This window comes from Pseudophryne corroboree, assembly GCF_028390025.1.
Source record: "Pseudophryne corroboree isolate aPseCor3 chromosome 6 unlocalized genomic scaffold, aPseCor3.hap2 SUPER_6_unloc_1, whole genome shotgun sequence".
In the NCBI taxonomy this organism is placed as follows: domain Eukaryota; kingdom Metazoa; phylum Chordata; class Amphibia; order Anura; family Myobatrachidae; genus Pseudophryne; species Pseudophryne corroboree.
In genome coordinates, this window is record NW_026967602.1 from 1697397 (window position 1) to 1718463 (window position 21067).

Here is a 21067-nt window from a genome sequence, read left to right on the forward strand (position 1 = left end):
TGTTTGTTCATGTTTTTCTTGAACTATTGATGATAATAAAGTATTATTATTATTATCTATGCAGCAATCCACCAATCTGGCCTGTATGGTAGAGTGGCCAGACGGAAGCCACTCCTTAGTAGAAAGCACATGACAGCCTGCCTGGAGTTTGCCAAAATGCACCTGAAGGACTCTCAGACCATGAGACACAAAATTCTCTGGTCTGATGAGACATAGATTGAACTCTTTGGTGTGAATGCCAGGCGTCATGTTTGGAGGAAACCATGCACCGTTCATCACCAGACCAATACCATCCCTACAGTGAAGCATGGTGGTGGCAGCATCATGCTGTGGGGTGTTTTCTAGCGGCAGGAACTGGGAGACTAGTCAGGATAGAGGGAAAGATGAATGCAGCAATGTACAGAGACATCCTGGGTGAAAACCTGCTCCAGAGCGCTCTTGACCTCAGACTGGGGCGACGGTTCATCTTTCAGCAGGACAACGACCCTAAGCACACAGCCAAGATATCAAAGGAGTGGCTTCAGGACAACTCTGTGAATGTCCTTGAGTGGCCAACCAGAGCCCAGACTTGAATCCGATTGAACATCTCTGGAGAGGTCTGAAAATGGCTGTGCACCGACGCTTCCCATCCAACCTGATGGAGCTGGAGAGGTGCTGCAAAGAGGAATGGGCGAAACTGCCCAAAGATAAGTGTGCCAAGCTTGTGGCATCATATTCAAAAAGACTTGAGGCTGTAATTGCTGCCAAAGGTGCATCAACAAAGTACTGAGCAAAGGCTGTGAATACTTATGTACATGTGATTTCTTAGTTTTTTATTTTTAATACATTTGCAAAAATCGCAAAAACACTAATTTCACTTTGTCATTATGGGGTATTGTGTGTAGAATTTAGAGGGGAAAATGAATTTACTCCATTTTGGAATAAGGCTGTAACGTAACAAAATGTGGAAAAAGTGAAGCGCTGTGAATACTTTCCGGATGCACTGTATGCCTCGTATGTGTTATGATTCTGTTCAGTATGTACCTGGTGTCAGCTGATCCATCTGTGCGTTCTGTTCCTTTGGCTCTGTGTACATGCAGCTCTGCAGGTATACAGGGTTTGTAATTAGAGTTAACACTCCCAGCCTGGCCTTGTTCATTGGTTAGTGTGGCTGTTATAAAGCAGCTAGCTGAGTTCTCCGACGCCGGTGATATTATACTACTTTCCTGCCTGAACGATCGGCATTGTCTGGTGTCTTAGTCCTATCTCCAGTTCATGTTATCCAGCAACTCCTGTTCTTGTCAGTTTGTGTTCCAGGATGACCTCAGCTAAGTATTATGGACTGTCACTGTGCCCTGTGGATTCTCTATGCATTCATTACTTGTGTTACATACTACTGTGGACTTCCTCTATGCATTCATTACTTGTGTTACATACTACTGTGGACTTCCTCTATGCATTCATTACTTGTGTTACACACTACTGTGGACTTCCTCTATGCATTCATTACTTGTGTTACATACTACTGTGGACTTCCTCTATGCATTCATTACTTGTGTTACACACTACTGTGGACTTCCTCTATGCATTCATTACTTGTGTTACATACTACTGTGGACTTCCTCTATGCATTCATTACTTGTGTTACATACTACTGTGGACTTCCTCTATGCATTCATTACTTGTGTTACATACTACTGTGGACTTCCTCTATGCATTCATTACTTGTGTTACATACTACTGTGGACTTCCTCTATGCATTCATTACTTGTGTTACACACTACTGTGGACTTCCTCTATGCATTCATTACTTGTGTTACACACTACTGTGGACTTCCTCTATGCATTCATTACTTGTGTTACATACTACTGTGGACTTCCTCTATGCATTCATTACTTGTGTTACACACTACTGTGGACTTCCTCTATGCACTCATTACTTGTGTTACATACTACTGTGGACTTCCTCTATGCATTCATTACTTGTGTTACACACTACTGTGGACTTCCTCTATGCATTCATTACTTGTGTTACATACTACTGTGGACTTCCTCTATGCATTCATTACTTGTGTTACATACTACTGTGGACTTCCTCTATGCATTCATTACTTGTGTTACATACTACTGTGGACTTCCTCTATGCATTCATTACTTGTGTTACATACTACTGTGGACTTCCTCTATGCACTCATTACTTGTGTTACATACTACTGTGGACTTCCTCTATGCATTCATTACTTGTGTTACATACTACTGTGGACTTCCTCTATGCACTCATTACTTGTGTTACATACTACTGTGGACTTCCTCTATGCACTCATTACTTGTGTTACATACTACTGTGGACTTCCTCTATGCACTCATTACTTGTGTTACATACTACTGTGGACTTCCTCTATGCATTCATTACTTGTGTTACATACTACTGTGGACTTCCTCTATGCATTCATTACTTGTGTTACACACTACTGTGGACTTCCTCTATGCACTCATTACTTGTGTTACACACTACTGTGGACTTCCTCTATGCACTCATTACTTGTGTTACATACTACTGTGGACTTCCTCTATGCACTCATTACTTGTGTTACATACTACTGTGGACTTCCTCTATGCATTCATTACTTGTGTTACATACTACTGTGGACTTCCTCTATGCATTCATTACTTGTGTTACATACTACTGTGGACTTCCTCTATGCATTCATTACTTGTGTTACATACTACTGTGGACTTCCTCTATGCATTCATTACTTGTGTTACATACTACTGTGGACTTCCTCTATGCATTCATTACTTGTGTTACACACTACTGTGGACTTCCTCTATGCACTCATTACTTGTGTTACATACTACTGTGGACTTCCTCTATGCATTCATTACTTGTGTTACATACTACTGTGGACTTCCTCTATGCATTCATTACTTGTGTTACACACTACTGTGGACTTCCTCTATGCATTCATCACTTGTGTTACATACTACTGTGGACTTCCTCTATGCATTCATTACTTGTGTTACATACTACTGTGGACTTCCTCTATGCACTCATTACTTGTGTTACATACTACTGTGGACTTCCTCTATGCACTCATTACTTGTGTTACACACTACTGTGGACTTCCTCTATGCATTCATCACTTGTGTTACATACTACTGTGGACTTCCTCTATGCACTCATTACTTGTGTTACATACTACTGTGGACTTCCTCTATGCATTCATTACTTGTGTTACATACTACTGTGGACTTCCTCTATGCATTCATTACTTGTGTTACATACTACTGTGGACTTCCTCTATGCATTTCTGATTTATTGTGCAAATCCTGCAATCTAAATTCTGTGGATTATATTACTCTGGATTCTAGTTCAACTATCTAATTTCTCTGCTGCAAGTCTCATTCTGGATAACCATTTACTCTCTGCTCATACTGTACTCTGGATTGTTACTGTGATTTCTCTGCCATACCTTATTATATCACTGCTACAATAAAGTACTTGGTATTCCCTCACATCTGTGGACATTCATTACCTGCAACAGTGATTGTGATACATTCTGGTCCTTGGCTCATAGCTGTGCTATTACTCATCTGCTGTTCATCATCAGTGTAAAGTGTGGTGCTGCACATTCCTGTCTTAAAGGGAGAGCCCATAGTCTACTAAACTTAAAATTCTGCTACACCTCGCTCAAGTTACTACAGTATTCCACAGTCCAGTCCGGCTAACCATTTCTGTGTCACTCTGCATCTCCAGTAGTAATCCTCTCCTTGTAATTCCCCTGCCAAACATTAGAGGCAGGTGAATTGTAACAGTATGGTTATGATTGCAGAGTAACATCATTTGTTAGAAGTCATCACGCTGCTGGTTCTCATTAATAGACTGTAAGTGTGTCTCCTAACTTTTGCATACATAGCAACTACATATATGACCCGACAATAGCAGGTATGAGAGCGCTCCCCTGATTCTGCTGCCCACGTGTGCTGTGTTAGCAGTGAACCAGTCAGTGAGCGTGCAAGGGGATGTATCCAGCGCTGATGGATAAAGACACAACCTGGAAGGGTTAGGCGTAGGCTGCGGGGAGGGAGGGATAGGGTTAGGCTGCGGGGAGGGAGGGTTAGGGTTAGGCTGCGGGGAGGGAGGGTTAGGCTGTGGGGAGGGTTAGGGTTAGGCTGTGGGGAGGGAGGGTTAGGCTGCGGGGAGGGAGGGTTAGGGTTAGGCTGCGGGGAGGGTTAGGGTTAGGCTGCGGGGAGGGTTAGGGTTAGGCTGTGGGGAGGGAGGGTTAGGGTTAGGCTGCGGGGAGGGTTAGGGTTAGGCTGCGGGGAGGGAGGGTTAGGGTTAGGCTACGGGGAGGGAGGGTTAGGGTTAGGCTGTGGGGAGGGAGGGTTAGGGTTAGGCTGCGGGGAGGGAGGGTTAGGCTGCGGGGAGGGTTAGGGTTAGGCTGTGGGGAGGGAGGGTTAGGGTTAGGCTGCGGGGAGGGAGGGTTAGGGTTAGGCTGCGGGGAGGGAGGGTTAGGGTAAGGCTGCGGGGAGGGAGGGTTAGGGTTAGGCTGCGGGGAGGGTTAGGGTTAGGCTGTGGGGAGGGAGGGTTAGGTTGCGGGGAGGGAGGGTTAGGGTTAGGTTGTGGGGAGGGAGGGTTACGTTGTGGGGAGGGAGGGTTACGTTGTGGGGAGGGAGGGTTAGGGTTAGGCTGCAGGGAGGGAGGGTTAGGGTTAGGCTGCGGGGAGGGTTAGGCTGCGGGGAGGGAGGGTTAGGGTTAGGCTGCGGGGAGGGAGGGTTAGGGCTAGACACCAGTGGGGAGGTTGCGGGGAGGGAGGGTTAGTGTCAGGCTGCGGGGGTAGGTGGGAGGGTAAGAGTTAGGGGTTAGTATACTTACCACACAGGTGTCAGGATCCGGTGCGTTGGTATTGTGACTGCCAGCATCCCAAGTGCTGGAATCCCGATACCAACCCACATGCAATATGCCAAAACCAGGCGCAGCAGCCAGGATTGTATCTCATCGATAAGCATAGATACGGGGAGTAGTGTGGTGGTTCAGCATAGATACGGGGAGTAGTGTGGTGGTTCAGCATAGATACGGGGAGTAGTGTGGTGGTTCAGCATAGATACGGAGAGTAGCGTGGTGGTTCAGCATAGATACGGGGAGTAGTGTGGTGGTTCAGCATAGATACGGGGAGTAGTGTGGTGGTTCAGCATAGATACGGGGAGTAGTGTGGTGGTTCAGCATAGATACCGGGAGTAGTGTGGTGGTTCAGCATAGATACCGGGAGTAGTGTGGTGGTTCAGCATAGATACCGGGAGTAGTGTGGTGGTTCAGCATAGATACCGGGAGTAGTGTGGTGGTTCAGCATAGATACCGGGAGTAGTGTGGTGGTTCAGCATAGCTACGGGGAGTAGTGTGGTGGTTCAGCATAGCTACGGGGAGTAGTGTGGTGGTTCAGCATAGATACCGGGAGTAGTGTGGTGGTTCAGCATAGCTACGGGGAGTAGTGTGGTGGTTCAGCATAGCTACGGGGAGTAGTGTGGTGGTTCAGCATAGATACCGGGAGTAGTGTGGTGGTTCAGCATAGATACGGGGGAGTAGTGTGGTGGTTCAGCATAGATACGGGGAGTAGTGTGGTGGTTCAGCATAGATACGGGGAGTAGTGTGGTGGTTCAGCATAGCTACGGGGAGTAGTGTGGTGGTTCAGCATAGCTACGGGGAGTAGTGTGGTGGTTCAGCATAGATACCGGGAGTAGTGTGGTGGTTCAGCATAGCTACGGGGAGTAGTGTGGTGGTTCAGCATAGCTACGGGGAGTAGTGTGGTGGTTCAGCATAGATACCGGGAGTAGTGTGGTGGTTCAGCATAGATACGGGGGAGTAGTGTGGTGGTTCAGCATAGATACGGGGAGTAGTGTGGTGGTTCAGCATAGATACGGGGAGTAGCGTGGTGGATCAGCATAGATACGGGGAGCAGTGTGGTGGATCAGCATAGATACGGGGAGTAGTGTGGTGGTTCAGCATAGATACCGGGAGTAGTGTGGTGGTCCGTGCACAGACGGACGCACATCTCGCCTCCATGTGGCTTGTGCCCCTGGCCTGAGCAGTGTCAGGGTTCAGCACGTTATATGGGGGTATTGCAGTGTGTGCGGGAATCTCTCCCCTGCCTGGCTATGACACACAATCAGAGGCGAGGGGAAGGTAATAACGGGTTATGCTCCATTTATTCAGTCGTCCAATAACAGTGCAACTCTGTCCACAGCTCTGTCCCCAGATTTCTTCTCCCTGAGGTACCTGAGTAACAGTAATCATAACACTTATCATATGGGGTCACAGTGATACAGAACTATGAAGCAGTAGAAGCGTATGTGCCTGTTATAGTATAGGGTCAGTGTTATAGTATACGGTCAGTGTCATAGTATAGGGACTGTGCAATATAATAGGGTCAGTGTTATAGTATAGGGACTGTGCAATATAATAGGGTCAGTGTTATAGTATAGGGTCAGTGTAATATAATAGTGTTTGTGTTATAGTATACGGTCAGTGTCGTAGTATAGGGACTGTGCAATATAATAGTGTCAGTGTTATAGTATAGGGTCAGTGTAATATAATAGTGTCAGTGTTATAGTATAGGGTCAGTGTTATAGTATAGTGACTGTGCAATATAATAGGGTCAGTATTATAGCATAGTGATTGTGCAATATAATAGGGTCAGTATTATAGCATAGTGACTGTGCAATATAATAGGGTCAGTGTTATAGTATAGGGACTGTGCAATATAATAGGGTCAGTGTTATAGTATAGGGTCAGTGTAATATAATAGTGTTTGTGTTATAGTATACGGTCAGTGTCGTAGTATAGGGACTGTGCAATATAATAGTGTCAGTGTTATAGTATAGGGTCAGTGTAATATAATAGTGTCAGTGTTATAGTATAGGGTCAGTGTTATAGTATAGTGACTGTGCAATATAATAGGGTCAGTATTATAGCATAGTGACTGTGCAATATAATAGGGTCAGTATTATAGCATAGTGACTGTGCAATATAATAGGGTCAGTGTTATAGTATAGGGTCAGTGTTATAGTATAGGGACTGTGCAATATAATAGGGTCAGTGTTATAGTATAGGGTCAGTGTTATATAATAGTGTCAGTGTTATAGTATAGGGTCAGTGTTATAGTATAGGGACTGTGCAATATAATAGGGTCAGTGTTACAGTATACGGTCAGTGTCATAGTATAGGGACTGTGCAATATAATAGTGTCATTGCTATAGTATAGGGTCAGTGTAATATAATAGTGTCAGTGTTATAGTATACGGTCATAGTATAGGGACTGTGCAATATAATAGGGTCAGTGTTATAGTATAGGGTCAGTGTAATATAATAGTGTCTGTGTTATAGTATACGGTCAGTGTCATAGTATAGGGACTGTGCAATATAATAGGGTCAGTGTTATGGTATAGGGTCAGTATTATAGCATAGTGACTGTGCAATATAATAGGGTCAGTATTATAGCATAGTGACTGTGCAATATAATAGGGTCAGTGTTATAGTATAGGGTCAGTGTAATATAATAGGGTCAGGGTTATAGTATAGGGTCAGTGTAATATAATAGGGTCAGTGTTATAGTATAGGGACTGTGCAATATAATAGGGTCAGTGTTATGGTATAGGGTCAGTATTATAGCATAGTGACTGTGCAATATAATAGGGTCAGTGTTATAGTATAGGGACTGTGCAATATAATAGGGTCAGTGTTATAGTATAGGGACTGTGCAATATAATAGTGTCAGTGTTATAGTATAGTGTCATAGTACAGGGACTGTGCAATATAATAGGGTCAGTGTTATAGTATAGGGACTGTGCAATATAATAGTGTCAGTGTTATAGTATAGTGTCATAGTATAGGGACTGTGCAATATAATAGGGTCAATGTTATAGTATAGGGTCAGTGTTATAGTATAGGGACTGTGCAATATAATGTCAGTGTTATAGTATACGGTCATAGTATAGGGACTGTGCAATATAATAGTGTTAATGTTATAGTATAGGGACTGTGCAATATAATAGTGTCATTGCTATAGTATAGGGTCAGTGTTATAGTATACGGTCAGTGTCATAGTATAGGGACTGTGCAATATAATAGTGTTAATGTTATAGTATAGGGACTGTGCAATATAATAGTGTCATTGCTATAGTATAGGGTCAGTGTTATAGTATACGGTCAGTGTCATAGTATAGGGACTGTGCAATATAATAGGGTCAGTGTTATAGTATAGGGACTGTGCAATATAATAGTGTCAGTGTTATAGTATACGGTCCGTGTCATAGTATAGGGACTGTGCAATATAATAGTGTCAGTGTTATAGTATAGGGTCAGTGCAATATAATAGTGTCATTGCTATAGTATAGGGTCAGTGTTATAGTATACGGTCAGTGTCATAGTATAGGGACTGTGCAATATAATAGGGTCAGTGTTATAGTATAGGGACTGTGCAATATAATAGTGTCAGTGTTATAGTATACGGTCCGTGTCATAGTATAGGGACTGTGCAATATAATAGTGTCAGTGTTATAGTATAGGGTCAGTGCAATATAATAGGGTCAATGTTATAGTATAGGGACTGTGCAATATAATAGTGTCAGTGTTATAGTATACGGTTATAGTATAGGGACTGTGCAATAAAATAGTGTTAATGTTATAGTATAGGGTCAGTGTCATAGTATAGGGACTGTGCAATATAATAGGGTCAGTGTTATAGTATAGGGACTGTGCAATATAATAGTGTCATTGCTATAGTTTGGGGTCAGTGTTCTAGTATTGGGACTGCAATATAAAAGGGTCAGTGTCATAGTATAGGGTCAGTGTCATAGTATAGGGTCAGTGTTCTAGCATATGGACTGTATTATAGTATAGGGTCAATCTTATAGTATAGGGACTGTGTAGGGATTGTGTTATTGTATAGGGACACTGGGGGTCATTCTGAGTTGATCGCTAGCTGCATTTTTTCGCAGCAATCAGGCTAAAAAATGACAGTTCTGCGTAAGCAGCGCAATGCGCACGCGCGACGTACGGGCACAACGAACGATGTAGTTTTAAACAGAGTCTAGCGATCCATTTCAGTCACACTGGTTACCGCAGAGTGATTGACATGAAGAGGGCGTTTCTGGGTGTCAACTGACCGTTTTAAGGGAGTGTTCGGAAAAACGCAGGTGTGCCAGGGAAAACGCAGGCGTGCCAGCAATAACGCAGGCAAGGCTGGGCGAACGCTAGGCGGGTGTGTGACGTCAAATCCGGAACTGAATAGTCTGAAGTGATCACAAGCGCTGAGTAGGTCTGAAGCTACTCTGAAACTACACAATATTTTTTTGCAGGCGCTCTTCAATAAAAACGTTCGCTATTCTGCTAAGCTAAAATACACTCCCAGTGGGCGGCGGCATAGCGTGTGCACGGCTGCTAAAAACTGCTAGCGAGCGAACAACTCTGAATGACCCCCTCTGTTATATAACTCAGAGACACGTCTTCTACATATAATACCGGAGCAGTGAGAGGTAAGTGACTGGTCATGTGACAGGGATGCGGTTACTTACATACAGCAGTAGACAACGATCCCCAGTATCACACACACCATACAGCAATACTCCACGATGACTACCGCGGTGTACAGCTCCACCTTGTCTGCTATACATAGAAATCACATACAGCAAAGGTTACTGGTGGCACAGCGCCCCCTGCAGGAAAACACTGGTAATACTTGCAGAAAGATGTCATATTACTGTACAGTACACAGGTTACTGTATATACAGAGTACATAAGGTGTTATACATGATGGAGAATCCAATACAGGTAGACGTGTTACCGCTCTCTACCACTAGGGGGACACAGCTCTCCTATGCTGTCATTACACAGGTGTGATTGTGGGAATATGCCATTATCAACCCCTTCCCTGCCGCAGCACTGCAATACATAGTCACTGTCATTAACCCCTTCCCTGACACAGCACTGCAATACATAGTCACTGTCATTAACCCCTTCCCTGACACAGCACTGCAATACATAGTCACTGTCATTAACCCCTTCCCTGACACAGCACTGTAATACATAGTCACTGTCATTAACCCCTTCCCTGCCGCAGCACTGCAATACATAGTCACTGTCATTAACCCTTCCCTGACACAGCACTGCAATACATAGTCACTGTCATTAAACCCTTCCCTGACACAGCACTGCAATACATAGTCACTGTCATTAACCCCTCCCTGACACAGCACTGCAATACATAGTCACTGTCATTAACCCCTCCCCTGCCATAGCACTGCAATACATAGTCACTGTCATTAACCCCTCCCCTGCCATAGCACTACAATACATAGTCACTATCATTAACCCCTTCCCTGCCGCAGCACTGTAATACATAGTCACTGTCATTAACCCCTTCCCTGACACAGCACTGTAATACATAGTCACTGTCATTAACCCCTTCCCTGACACAGCACTGCAATACATAGTCACTGTCATTAACCCCTTCCCTGACATAGCACTACAATACATAGTCACTATCATTAACCCCTTCCCTGCCGCAGCACTGTAATACATAGTCACTGTCATTAACCCCTTTGCTGCCGCTGCACTGCAATACATAGTCACTGTCATTAACCCCTTCCCTGCCGCAGCACTGTAATACATAGTCACTGTCATTAACCCCTTTGCTGCCGCTGCACTGCAATACATAGTCACTGTCATTAAACCCTTCCCTGCCGCAGCACTGCAATACATAGTCACTGTCATTAACCCCTTCCCTGCCGCAGCACTGTAATACATAGTCGCTGTCATTAACCCCTTTGCTGCCGCTGCACTGCAATACATAGTCACTGTCATTAACCCCTTCCCTGCCGCAGCACTGCAATACATAGTCACTGTCATTAACCCCTTCCCTGCTGCAGCACTGCAATACATAGTCACTGTCATTAACCCCTTCCCTGCCGCAGCACTGCAATACATAGTCACTGTCATTAACCCCTCCCCTGCCATAGCACTACAATACATAGTCACTATCATTAACACCTTCCCTGCCGCAGCACTGCAATAAATAGTCACTGTCATTAACCCCTTCCCTGCCGCAGCACTGCAATACATAGTCACTGTCATTAACCCCTTCCCTGACACAGCACTGCAATACATAGTCACTGTCATTAACCCCTTCCCTGACACAGCACTGCAATACATAGTCTCTGTCATTAAACCCTTCCCTGACATACATAGTCACTGTCATTAACCCCTCCCCTGCCATAGCACTACAAAACATAGTCACTATCATTAACCCCTTCCCTGCCGCAGCACTGCAATACATAGTCACTGTCATTAACCCCTTCCCTGCCGCAGCACTGCAATACATAGTCACTGTCATTAACCCCTTCCCTGACACAGCACTGCAATACATAGTCACTGTCATTAAACCCTTCCCTGACACAGCACTGCAATACATAGTCACTGTCATTAAACCCTTCCCTAACATACATAGTCACTGTCATTAACCCCTCCCCTGCCATAGCACTACAATACATAGTCACTATCATTAACCCCTTCCCTGCCATAGCACTACAATACATAGTCACTATCATTAACCCCTTCCCTGCTGCAGCACTGCAATACATAGTCACTGTCATTAACCCCTTCCCTGACACAGCACTGCAATACATAGTCACTGTCATTAAACCCTTCCCTGACATACATAGTCACTGTCATTAACCCCTCCCCTGCCATAGCACTACAATACATAGTCACTATCATTAACCCCTTCCCTGCTGCAGCACTGCAATACATAGTCACTGTCATTAACCCCTTCCCTGACACAGCACTGCAATACATAGTCACTGTCATTAAACCCTTCCCTGACATACATAGTCACTGTCATTAACCCCTCCCCTGCCATAGCACTACAATATATAGTCACTATCATTAACCCCCTTCCCTGCCGCAGCACTGCAATACATAGTCACTGTCATTAACCCCTTCCCTGACACAGCACTGCAATACATAGTCACTGTCATTAACCCCTCCCCTGCCATAGCACTACAATACATAGTCACTATCATTAACCCCTTCCCTGCCATAGCACTACAATACATAGTCACTATCATTAACCCCTTCCCTGCCGCAGCACTGTAATACATAGTCACTGTCATTAACCCCTCCCCTGCCATAGCACTACAATACATAGTAACTATCATTAACCCCTTCCCTGCCGCAGCACTGTAATACATAGTCACTGTCATTAACCCCTTCCCTGACACAGCACTGCAATACATAGTCACTGTCATTAACCCCTTCCCTGACACAGCACTGCAATACATAGTCACTGTCATTAAACCCTTCCCTGACATGCATAGTCACTGTCATTAACCCCTCCCCTGCCATAGCACTACAATACATAGTCACTATCATTAACCCCTTCCCTGCCATAGCACTACAATACATAGTCACTGTCATTAACCCCTTCCCTAACACAGCACTGCAATACATAGTCACTGTCATTAAACCCTTCCCTGCCGCAGCACTGCAATACATAGTCACTGTCATTAACCCCTTTGCTGCCGCAGCACTGCAATACATAGTCACTGTCATTAACCCCTTCCCTGCCGCAGCACTGCAATACATAGTCACTGTTATTAACCCCTTCCCTGCTGCAGCACTGCAATACATAGTCACTGTCATTAACCCCTTCCCTGCCGCAGCACTGCAATACATAGTCACTGTCATTAACCCCTCCCCTGCCATAGCACTACAATACATAGTCACTATCATTAACCCCTTCCCTGCCGCAGCACTGCAAAACATAGTCACTGTCATTAACCCCTTCCCTGCCGCAGCACTGCAATACATAGTCACTGTCATTAACCCCTTCCCTGACACAGCACTGCAATACATAGTCTCTGTCATTAAACCCTTCCCTGACATACATAGTCAGTCATTAACCCCTCCCCTGCCATAGCACTACAATACATAGTCACTATCATTAACCCCTTCCCTGCCGCAGCACTGCAATACATAGTCACTGTCATTAACCCCTTCCCTGCCGCAGCACTGCAATACATAGTCACTGTCATTAACCCCTTCCCTGACACAGCACTGCAATACATAGTCACTGTCATTAAACCCTTCCCTGACACAGCACTGCAATACATAGTCACTGTCATTAACCCCTTCCCTGACACAGCACTGCAATACATAGTCACTGTCATTAAACCCTTCCCTAACATACATAGTCACTGTCATTAACCCCTCCCCTGCCATAGCACTACAATACATAGTCACTATCATTAACCTCTTCCCTGCCATAGCACTACAATACATAGTCACTATCATTAACCCCTTCCCTGCCATAGCACTACAATACATAGTCACTATCATTAACCCCTTCCCTGCTGCAGCACTGCAATACATAGTCACTGTCATTAACCCCTTCCCTGACACAGCACTGCAATACATAGTCACTGTCATTAAACCCTTCCCTGACATACATAGTCACTGTCATTAACCCCTCCCCTGCCATAGCACTACAATACATAGTCACTATCATTAACCCCTTCCCTGCCATAGCACTACAATACATAGTCACTATCATTAACCCCTTCCCTGCTGCAGCACTGCAATACATAGTCACTGTCATTAACCCCTTCCCTGACACAGCACTGCAATACATAGTCACTGTCATTAACCCCTTCCCTGACATAGCACTGCAATACATAGTCACTGTCATTAAACCCTTCCCTGACATACATAGTCACTGTCATTAACCCCTCCCCTGCCATAGCACTACAATACATAGTCACTATCATTAACCCCTTCCCTGCCGCAGCACTGCAATACAAAGTCACTGTCATTAACCCCTTCCCTGCCACAGCACTACAATACATAGTCACTGTCATAAACCCCTACCCTGCCATAGCACTACAATACATAGTCACTATCATTAACCCCTTCCCTGCCGCAGCACTGCAATACAAAGTCACTGTCATTAACCCCTTCCCTGCCACAGCACTACAATACATAGTCACTGTCATAAACCCCTACCCTGCCATAGCACTACAATACATAGTCACTATCATTAACCCCTTCCCTGCCGCAGCACTGCAATACAAAGTCACTGTCATTAACCCCTACCCTGCCATAGCACTACAATACATAGTCACTATCATTTACCCATCTCCTGCCGCAGCACTGCAATACATAGTCACTATCATTAACCCCTACCCTGCCTCAGCACTGCAATACATACACTATCATTAACCCCTACCCTGCCATACACTGCAATACATAGTCATTGTCATTAACCCCTACCCTGCCTTAGCACTGCAATACATACGCTATCATTAACCCCTTCCCCTGCTGCAGCACTGCACTATCATTAACCCTTTCCTGCCGCAGCACTGTAACACATAGTCACTGTCATTAACCCTTCCCTGCCATAGCACTGCAATACATACACTATGATTAACCTATGCCTTGCCGCAGCACTGCAGTACATACACTTTGATTAACCCATGCCCTACCGCAGCACTGCAATACATAGTCATTGTCATTAACCCCTTCCCTGCCATAGCACTGCAATACATACACTATCATTAACCCCTTCCCTGCCGCAGCACTGCAATACATAGTCACTGTCATTAACCCCTTCCCTGCCATAGCACTGCACTATCATTAACTCTTTCCTGCCGCAGCACTGTAAAGGGCCCTACTCACTCGGCGATGTGCCGCCGAGGTGCCCGACGGCCGATACGGCCGACGAGCAACCCGGCGGCGGGGGGGCAGTGACGGGGGGAGTGAAGTTTCTTCACTCCCCCCATCACCCGGCTGCATTGAAGTGCAGGCAAATATGGACGAGATCGTCCATATTGGCGTGCATGCACAGCCGACGGGAGATCAGCGATGAACGAGCGCGAGGCCGCGCATCGTTCATCGCTGGAGTCTCCACACTGAAAGATATGAACGAGTTCTCGTTCATTTATGAACGAGATCGTTCATATCTTTCAGAATATCGCCAAGTGTGTAGGGCCTATAACACATAGTCACTGTCATTAACCCTTCCCTGCCATAGCACTGCAATACATAGTCACTGTCATTATCGCCTCACCTGCCGCAGCACTACAATACATAGTCCCTGTCATTAACCCCTTCCCTACCGCAGCACTGCAATACATAGTCACTGTCATTAACCTCTCCTTTACCGCAGCACTGCAATACATACACTATCAATAACCCCTCCCCTGCAGCAACACTGCTATACATAGTCACTGTTATTAATTAAGCCCTTCCCTGCTACTATTATTCTCATTAGTAGCCCCCACTGCCCCAGCACTGCCCAGCCCACCATTCTCATGGCTGTTATTATTCCCCCACACACTCACCCGGATAGCAGGTCTCTAAACTCCAGCAACTCATCCTCCTGATCTTACACAGAGTGCAGTTATACACGTGTGCGGTCTCTCCTGGAATACAGACAGAATATATAGCAACACCCTATCTACTGGGGTCACACCGTATCCTGCGCTGGGGTCACACCGTGTCCCGTACTGGGGTCACACCGTATCCTGTACTGGGGTCACACCGTATCCCGTACTGGGGGTGACACGGTATCCCGTACTGGGGGTGACACGGTATCCCGTACTGGGGTTACACCGTATGCTGTACTGGGGTCACACCGTATCCTGTACCAGGGTCACACCGTATCCTGTACTGGGGTAACACTATTACGCATCATGTACCGGGGTCAGAGGGCTTCTGGTATTGGGGTGACACCGTGGGAATAGGGGGGATGTGAATGTCTCTGTGACATAAGCAGTGTCGGACTGAATGCTGTTGCAGGGGGGCCCACGCTTAAGCATACCTCCCAACTGTCACGATTATGGAGGGACAGTACCGTTTTTCACGGCTTGTCGCACATGCGGGTCACAGTGTCACATGGGGGGGCAGTTGGGAGATCCACCCCATCACTCGGTGCTCTGAGCGCTGGTCAGGCAGATGAAAGCGGGGGTGCGGCTTGCGATTGCGGCACTTGCAGCGAGGTCACTCCCCATTTCCAATAGGCCACACACTCTAAATTGGTACATATATAATAAACCATATTATGGTGAAGTATAATGTAACATATGTATAATGCATAATTCAAGTGCACTAGGATAAAGTGAGGATGTGACTGGTAACTAGGGGGAAGGGCTAGTATATGACTGGTTGCTAAGTGTGAGGATGTGACTGGTAAATAGGGGGTGGGGCTAGTATATGACTGGTTGCTAAGTGTGAGTATGTGACTGGTAACTAGGGGGTAGGGCTAGTATATGACTGGTTGGTAAGTGTGAGGATGTGACTGGTAACTAGGGGGTAGGGCTAGTATATGACTGGTTGCTAAGTGTGAGTATGTGACTGGTAACTAGGGGGTAGGGCTAGTATATGACTGGTTGCTAAGTGTGAGGATGTGACTGGTAACTAGGGGGAAGGGCTAGTATATGAAAGGTTGGTAAGTGTGAGTATGTGACTGGTAACTAGGGGGAAGGGCTAGTATATGACTGGTTGGTAAGTGTGAGGATGTGACTGGTAACTAGGGGGTAGGGCTAGTGTATGACTGGTTGCTAAGTGTGAGGAAGTGACTGGTAACTAGGAGGTAGGGCTAGTATATGACTGGTTGCTAAGTGTGAGGATGTGACTGGTAACTAGGGGGAAGGGCTAGTATATGACTGGTTGGTAAGTGTGAGTATGTGACTGGTAACTAGGGGGAAGGGCTAGTGTATGACTGGTTGGTAAGTGTGAGGATGTGACTGGTAACTAGGGGGTAGGGCTAGTGTATGACTGGTTGCTAAGTGTGAGGAAGTGACTGGTAACTAGGGGGTAGGGCTAGTGTATGACTGGTTGCTAAGTGTGAGGAAGTGACTGGTAACTAGGGGGTAGGGCTAGTATATGACTGGTTGCTAAGTGTGAGGATGTGACTGGTAACTAGGGGGAAGGGCTAGTATATGACTGGTTGGTAAGTGTGAGTATGTGACTGGTAACTAGGGGGTAGGGCTAGTATATGACTGGTTGGTAAGTGTGAGGATGTGACTGGTAACTAGGGGGTAGGGCTAGTATATGACTGGTTGCTAAGTGTGAGTATGTGACTGGTAACTAGGGGGTAGGGCTAGTATATGACTGGTTGCTAAGTGTGAGGATGTGACTGGTAACTAGGGGGAAGGGCTAGTATATGACTGGTTGGTAAGTGTGAGTATGTGACTGGTAACTAGGGGGAAGGGCTAGTGTATGACTGGTTGGTAAGTGTGAGGATGTGACTGGTAACTAGGGGGTAGGGCTAGTGTATGACTGGTTGCTAAGTGTGAGGAAGTGACTGGTAACTAGGGGGTAGGGCTAGTGTATGACTGGTTGCTAAGTGTGAGGAAGTGACTGGTAACTAGGGGGTAGGGCTAGTATATGACTGGTTGCTAAGTGTGAGGATGTGACTGGTAAATAGGGGGTAGGGCTAGTATATGACTGGTTGCTAAGTGTGAGTATGTGACTGGTAACTAGGGGGTAGGGCTAGTATATGATTGGTTGCTAAGTGTGAGGATGTGACTGGTAAATAGGGGGTGGGGCTAGTATATGACTGGTTGCTAAGTGTGAGTATGTGACTGGTAACTAGGGGGTAGGGCTAGTATATGACTGGTTGGTAAGTGTGAGGATGTGACTGGTAACTAGGGGGTAGGGCTAGTATATGACTGGTTGCTAAGTGTGAGTATGTGACTGGTAACTAGGGGGTAGGGCTAGTATATGACTGGTTGCTAAGTGTGAGGATGTGACTGGTAACTAGGGGGAAGGGCTAGTATATGACTGGTTGGTAAGTGTGAGTATGTGACTGGTAACTAGGGGGAAGGGCTAGTATATGACTGGTTGGTAAGTGTGAGGATGTGACTGGTAACTAGGGGGTAGGGCTAGTGTATGACTGGTTGCTAAGTGTGAGGAAGTGACTGGTAACTAGGAGGTAGGGCTAGTATATGACTGGTTGCTAAGTGTGAGGATGTGACTGGTAACTAGGGGGAAGGGCTAGTATATGACTGGTTGGTAAGTGTGAGTATGTGACTGGTAACTAGGGGGAAGGGCTAGTGTATGACTGGTTGGTAAGTGTGAGGATGTGACTGGTAACTAGGGGGTAGGGCTAGTGTATGACTGGTTGCTAAGTGTGAGGAAGTGACTGGTAACTAGGGGGTAGGGCTAGTGTATGACTGGTTGCTAAGTGTGAGGAAGTGACTGGTAACTAGGGGTAGGGCTAGTATATGACTGGTTGCTAAGTGTGAGGATGTGACTGGTAACTAGGGGGAAGGGCTAGTATATGACTGGTTGGTAAGTGTGAGTATGTGACTGGTAACTAGGGGGTAGGGCTAGTATATGACTGGTTGGTAAGTGTGAGGATGTGACTGGTAACTAGGGGGTAGGGCTAGTATATGACTGGTTGCTAAGTGTGAGTATGTGACTGGTAACTAGGGGGTAGGGCTAGTATATGACTGGTTGCTAAGTGTGAGGATGTGACTGGTAACTAGGGGGAAGGGCTAGTATATGACTGGTTGGTAAGTGTGAGTATGTGACTGGTAACTAGGGGGAAGGGCTAGTGTATGACTGGTTGGTAAGTGTGAGGATGTGACTGGTAACTAGGGGGTAGGGCTAGTGTATGACTGGTTGCTAAGTGTGAGGAAGTGACTGGTAACTAGGGGGTAGGGCTAGTGTATAACTGGTTGCTAAGTGTGAGGAAGTGACTGGTAACTAGGGGGTAGGGCTAGTATATGACTGGTTGCTAAGTGTGAGGATGTGACTGGTAAATAGGGGGTAGGGCTAGTATATGACTGGTTGCTAAGTGTGAGTATGTGACTGGTAACTAGGGGGTAGGGCTAGTATATGATTGGTTGCTAAGTGTGAGGATGTGACTGGTAAATAGGGGGAAGGGCTAGTATATGACTGGTTGCTAAGTGTGAGGATGTGACTGGTAACTAGGGGGAAGGGCTAGTATATGACTGGTTGGTAAGTGTGAGGATGTGACTGGTAACTAGGGGGAAGGGCTAGTATATGACTGGTTGGTAAGTGTGAGTATGTGACTGGTAACTAGGGGGAAGGGCTAGTATATGACTGGTTGGTAAGTGTGAGGATGTGACTGGTAACTAGGGGGTAGGGCTAGTGTATGACTGGTTGCTAAGTGTGAGGAAGTGACTGGTAACTAGGGGGTAGGGCTAGTGTATGACTGGTTGCTAAGTGTGAGGAAGTGACTGGTAACTAGGGGGTAGGGCTAGTATATGACTGGTTGCTAAGTGTGAGGATGTGACTGGTAACTAGGAGGTAGGGCTAGTATATGACTGGTTGCTAAGTGTGAGGATGTGACTGGCAACTAGGGGGTAGGACTAGTATATGACTGGTTGGTAAGTGTGAGGATGTGACTGGTAAATAGGGGGAAGGGCTAGTATATGACTGGTTGCTAAGTGTGAGGATGTGACTGGTAACTAGAGGGTAGGGCTAGTATATGACTGGTTGCTAAGTGTGAGGATGTGACTGGTAACTAGAGGGTAGGGCTAGTATATGACTGGTTGCTAAGAGTGAGGATGTGACTGGTAACTAGGGGGTAGGGCTAGTATATGACTGGTTGCTAAGTGTGAGGATGTGACTGGTAACTAGGGGGTAGGGCTAGTATATGACTGGTTGCTAAGTGTGAGGATGTGACTGGTAACTAGGGGGTAGGGCTAGTATATGACTGGTTGCTAAGTGTGAGGATGTGACTGGTAACTAGGAGGTAGGGCTAGTATATGACTGGTTGCTAAGTGTGAGGATGTGACTGGCAACTAGGGGGTAGGGCTAGTATATGACTGGTTGGTAAGTGTGAGGATGTGACTGGTAAATAGGGAGAAGGGCTAGTATATGACTGGTTGCTAAGTGTGAGGATGTGACTGGTAACTAGAGGGTAGGGCTAGTATATGACTGGTTGCTAAGTGTGAGGATGTGACTGGCAACTAGGAGGTAGGGCTAGTATATGACTGGTTGCTAAGTGTGAGGATGTGACTGGTAACTAGGGGGTAGGGCTAGTATATGACTGGTTGCTAAGTGTGAGTATGTGACTGGTAACTAGGGGGAAGGGCTAGTATATGACTGGTTGGTAAGTGTGAGGATGTGACTGGTAAATAGGGGGAAGGGCTAGTATATGACTGGTTGCTAAGTGTGAGGATGTGACTGGTAACTAGGGGGAAGGGCTAGTATATGACTGGTTGCTAAGTGCATACCCTCCAACTGTACCTTTTTAATAGGTACAGTACCTTTTTTTTATGGTCTGTACCTATTTTTGGCTCTCCATACTTCCATTGAAAGTATAGGAAAAGGGGTGTGACCACGCCCCTTTACCCGGAGCCACGCCCCTTTTTCTAATTTGTACCGATTTTTGTGTGTAAAATGTTGGAGGGTATGTAAGTGTGAGGATGTGACTGGTAACTAGGAGGTAGGGCTAGTATATGACTGGTTGCTAAGTGTGAGGATGTGACTGGTAACTAGGGGGTAGGGCTAGTATATGACTGGTTGCTAAGTGTGAGGATGTGACTGGTAACTAGAGGGTAGGGCTAGTATATGACTGGTTGCTAAGTGTGAGGATGTGACTGGCAACTAGGAGGTAGGGCTAGTATATGACTGGTTGCTAAGTGTGAGGATGTGACTGGTAACTAGGGGGTAGGGCTAGTATATGACTGGTTGGTAAGTGTGAGGATGTGACTGGTAAATAGGGGGTAGGGCTAGTATATGACTGGTTGCTAAGTGTGAGGAAGTGACTGGTAACTAGGGGTAGGGCTAGTATATGACTGGTTGCTAAGTGTGAGGATGTGACTTGTAACTAGGGGGTAGGGCTAGTATATGACTGGTTGCTAAGTATAAGGACGTGACTGGTAACTAGGGGGTAGGGCTAGTATATGACTGGTTGCTAAGTGTGAAGATGTGACTTGTAACTAGGGGGTAGGGCTAGTATATATGACTGGTTGCTAAGTGTGAGGAAGTGACTGGTAACTAGGGAGTAGGGCTAGTATATGACTGGTTGCTAAGTGTGAGGATGTGACTGGTAACTAGGGG

The 21067-nt window shown here is 46.0% G+C and overlaps 1 protein-coding gene across 1 annotated transcript in view; it reads right to left on the bottom strand.

Moving 5' to 3' along the window:
• Positions 1-6156: 6156 nt before the first annotated feature.
• Positions 6157-21067, bottom strand: part of TMEM95 (transmembrane protein 95) — a 167720-nt gene continuing 152809 nt past the window's right edge. Inside the window, exons 6-8 of the mRNA XM_063950424.1 lie at positions 15370-15450; positions 9550-9640; positions 6157-6253 (exon numbers count right to left, since the gene is read on the bottom strand). Of these exons, the coding sequence (XP_063806494.1) occupies positions 6187-6253; positions 9550-9640; positions 15370-15450 (239 nt within the window). The 3' untranslated portion in view covers positions 6157-6186. The remainder of the gene's footprint in view (positions 6254-9549; positions 9641-15369; positions 15451-21067) is intronic.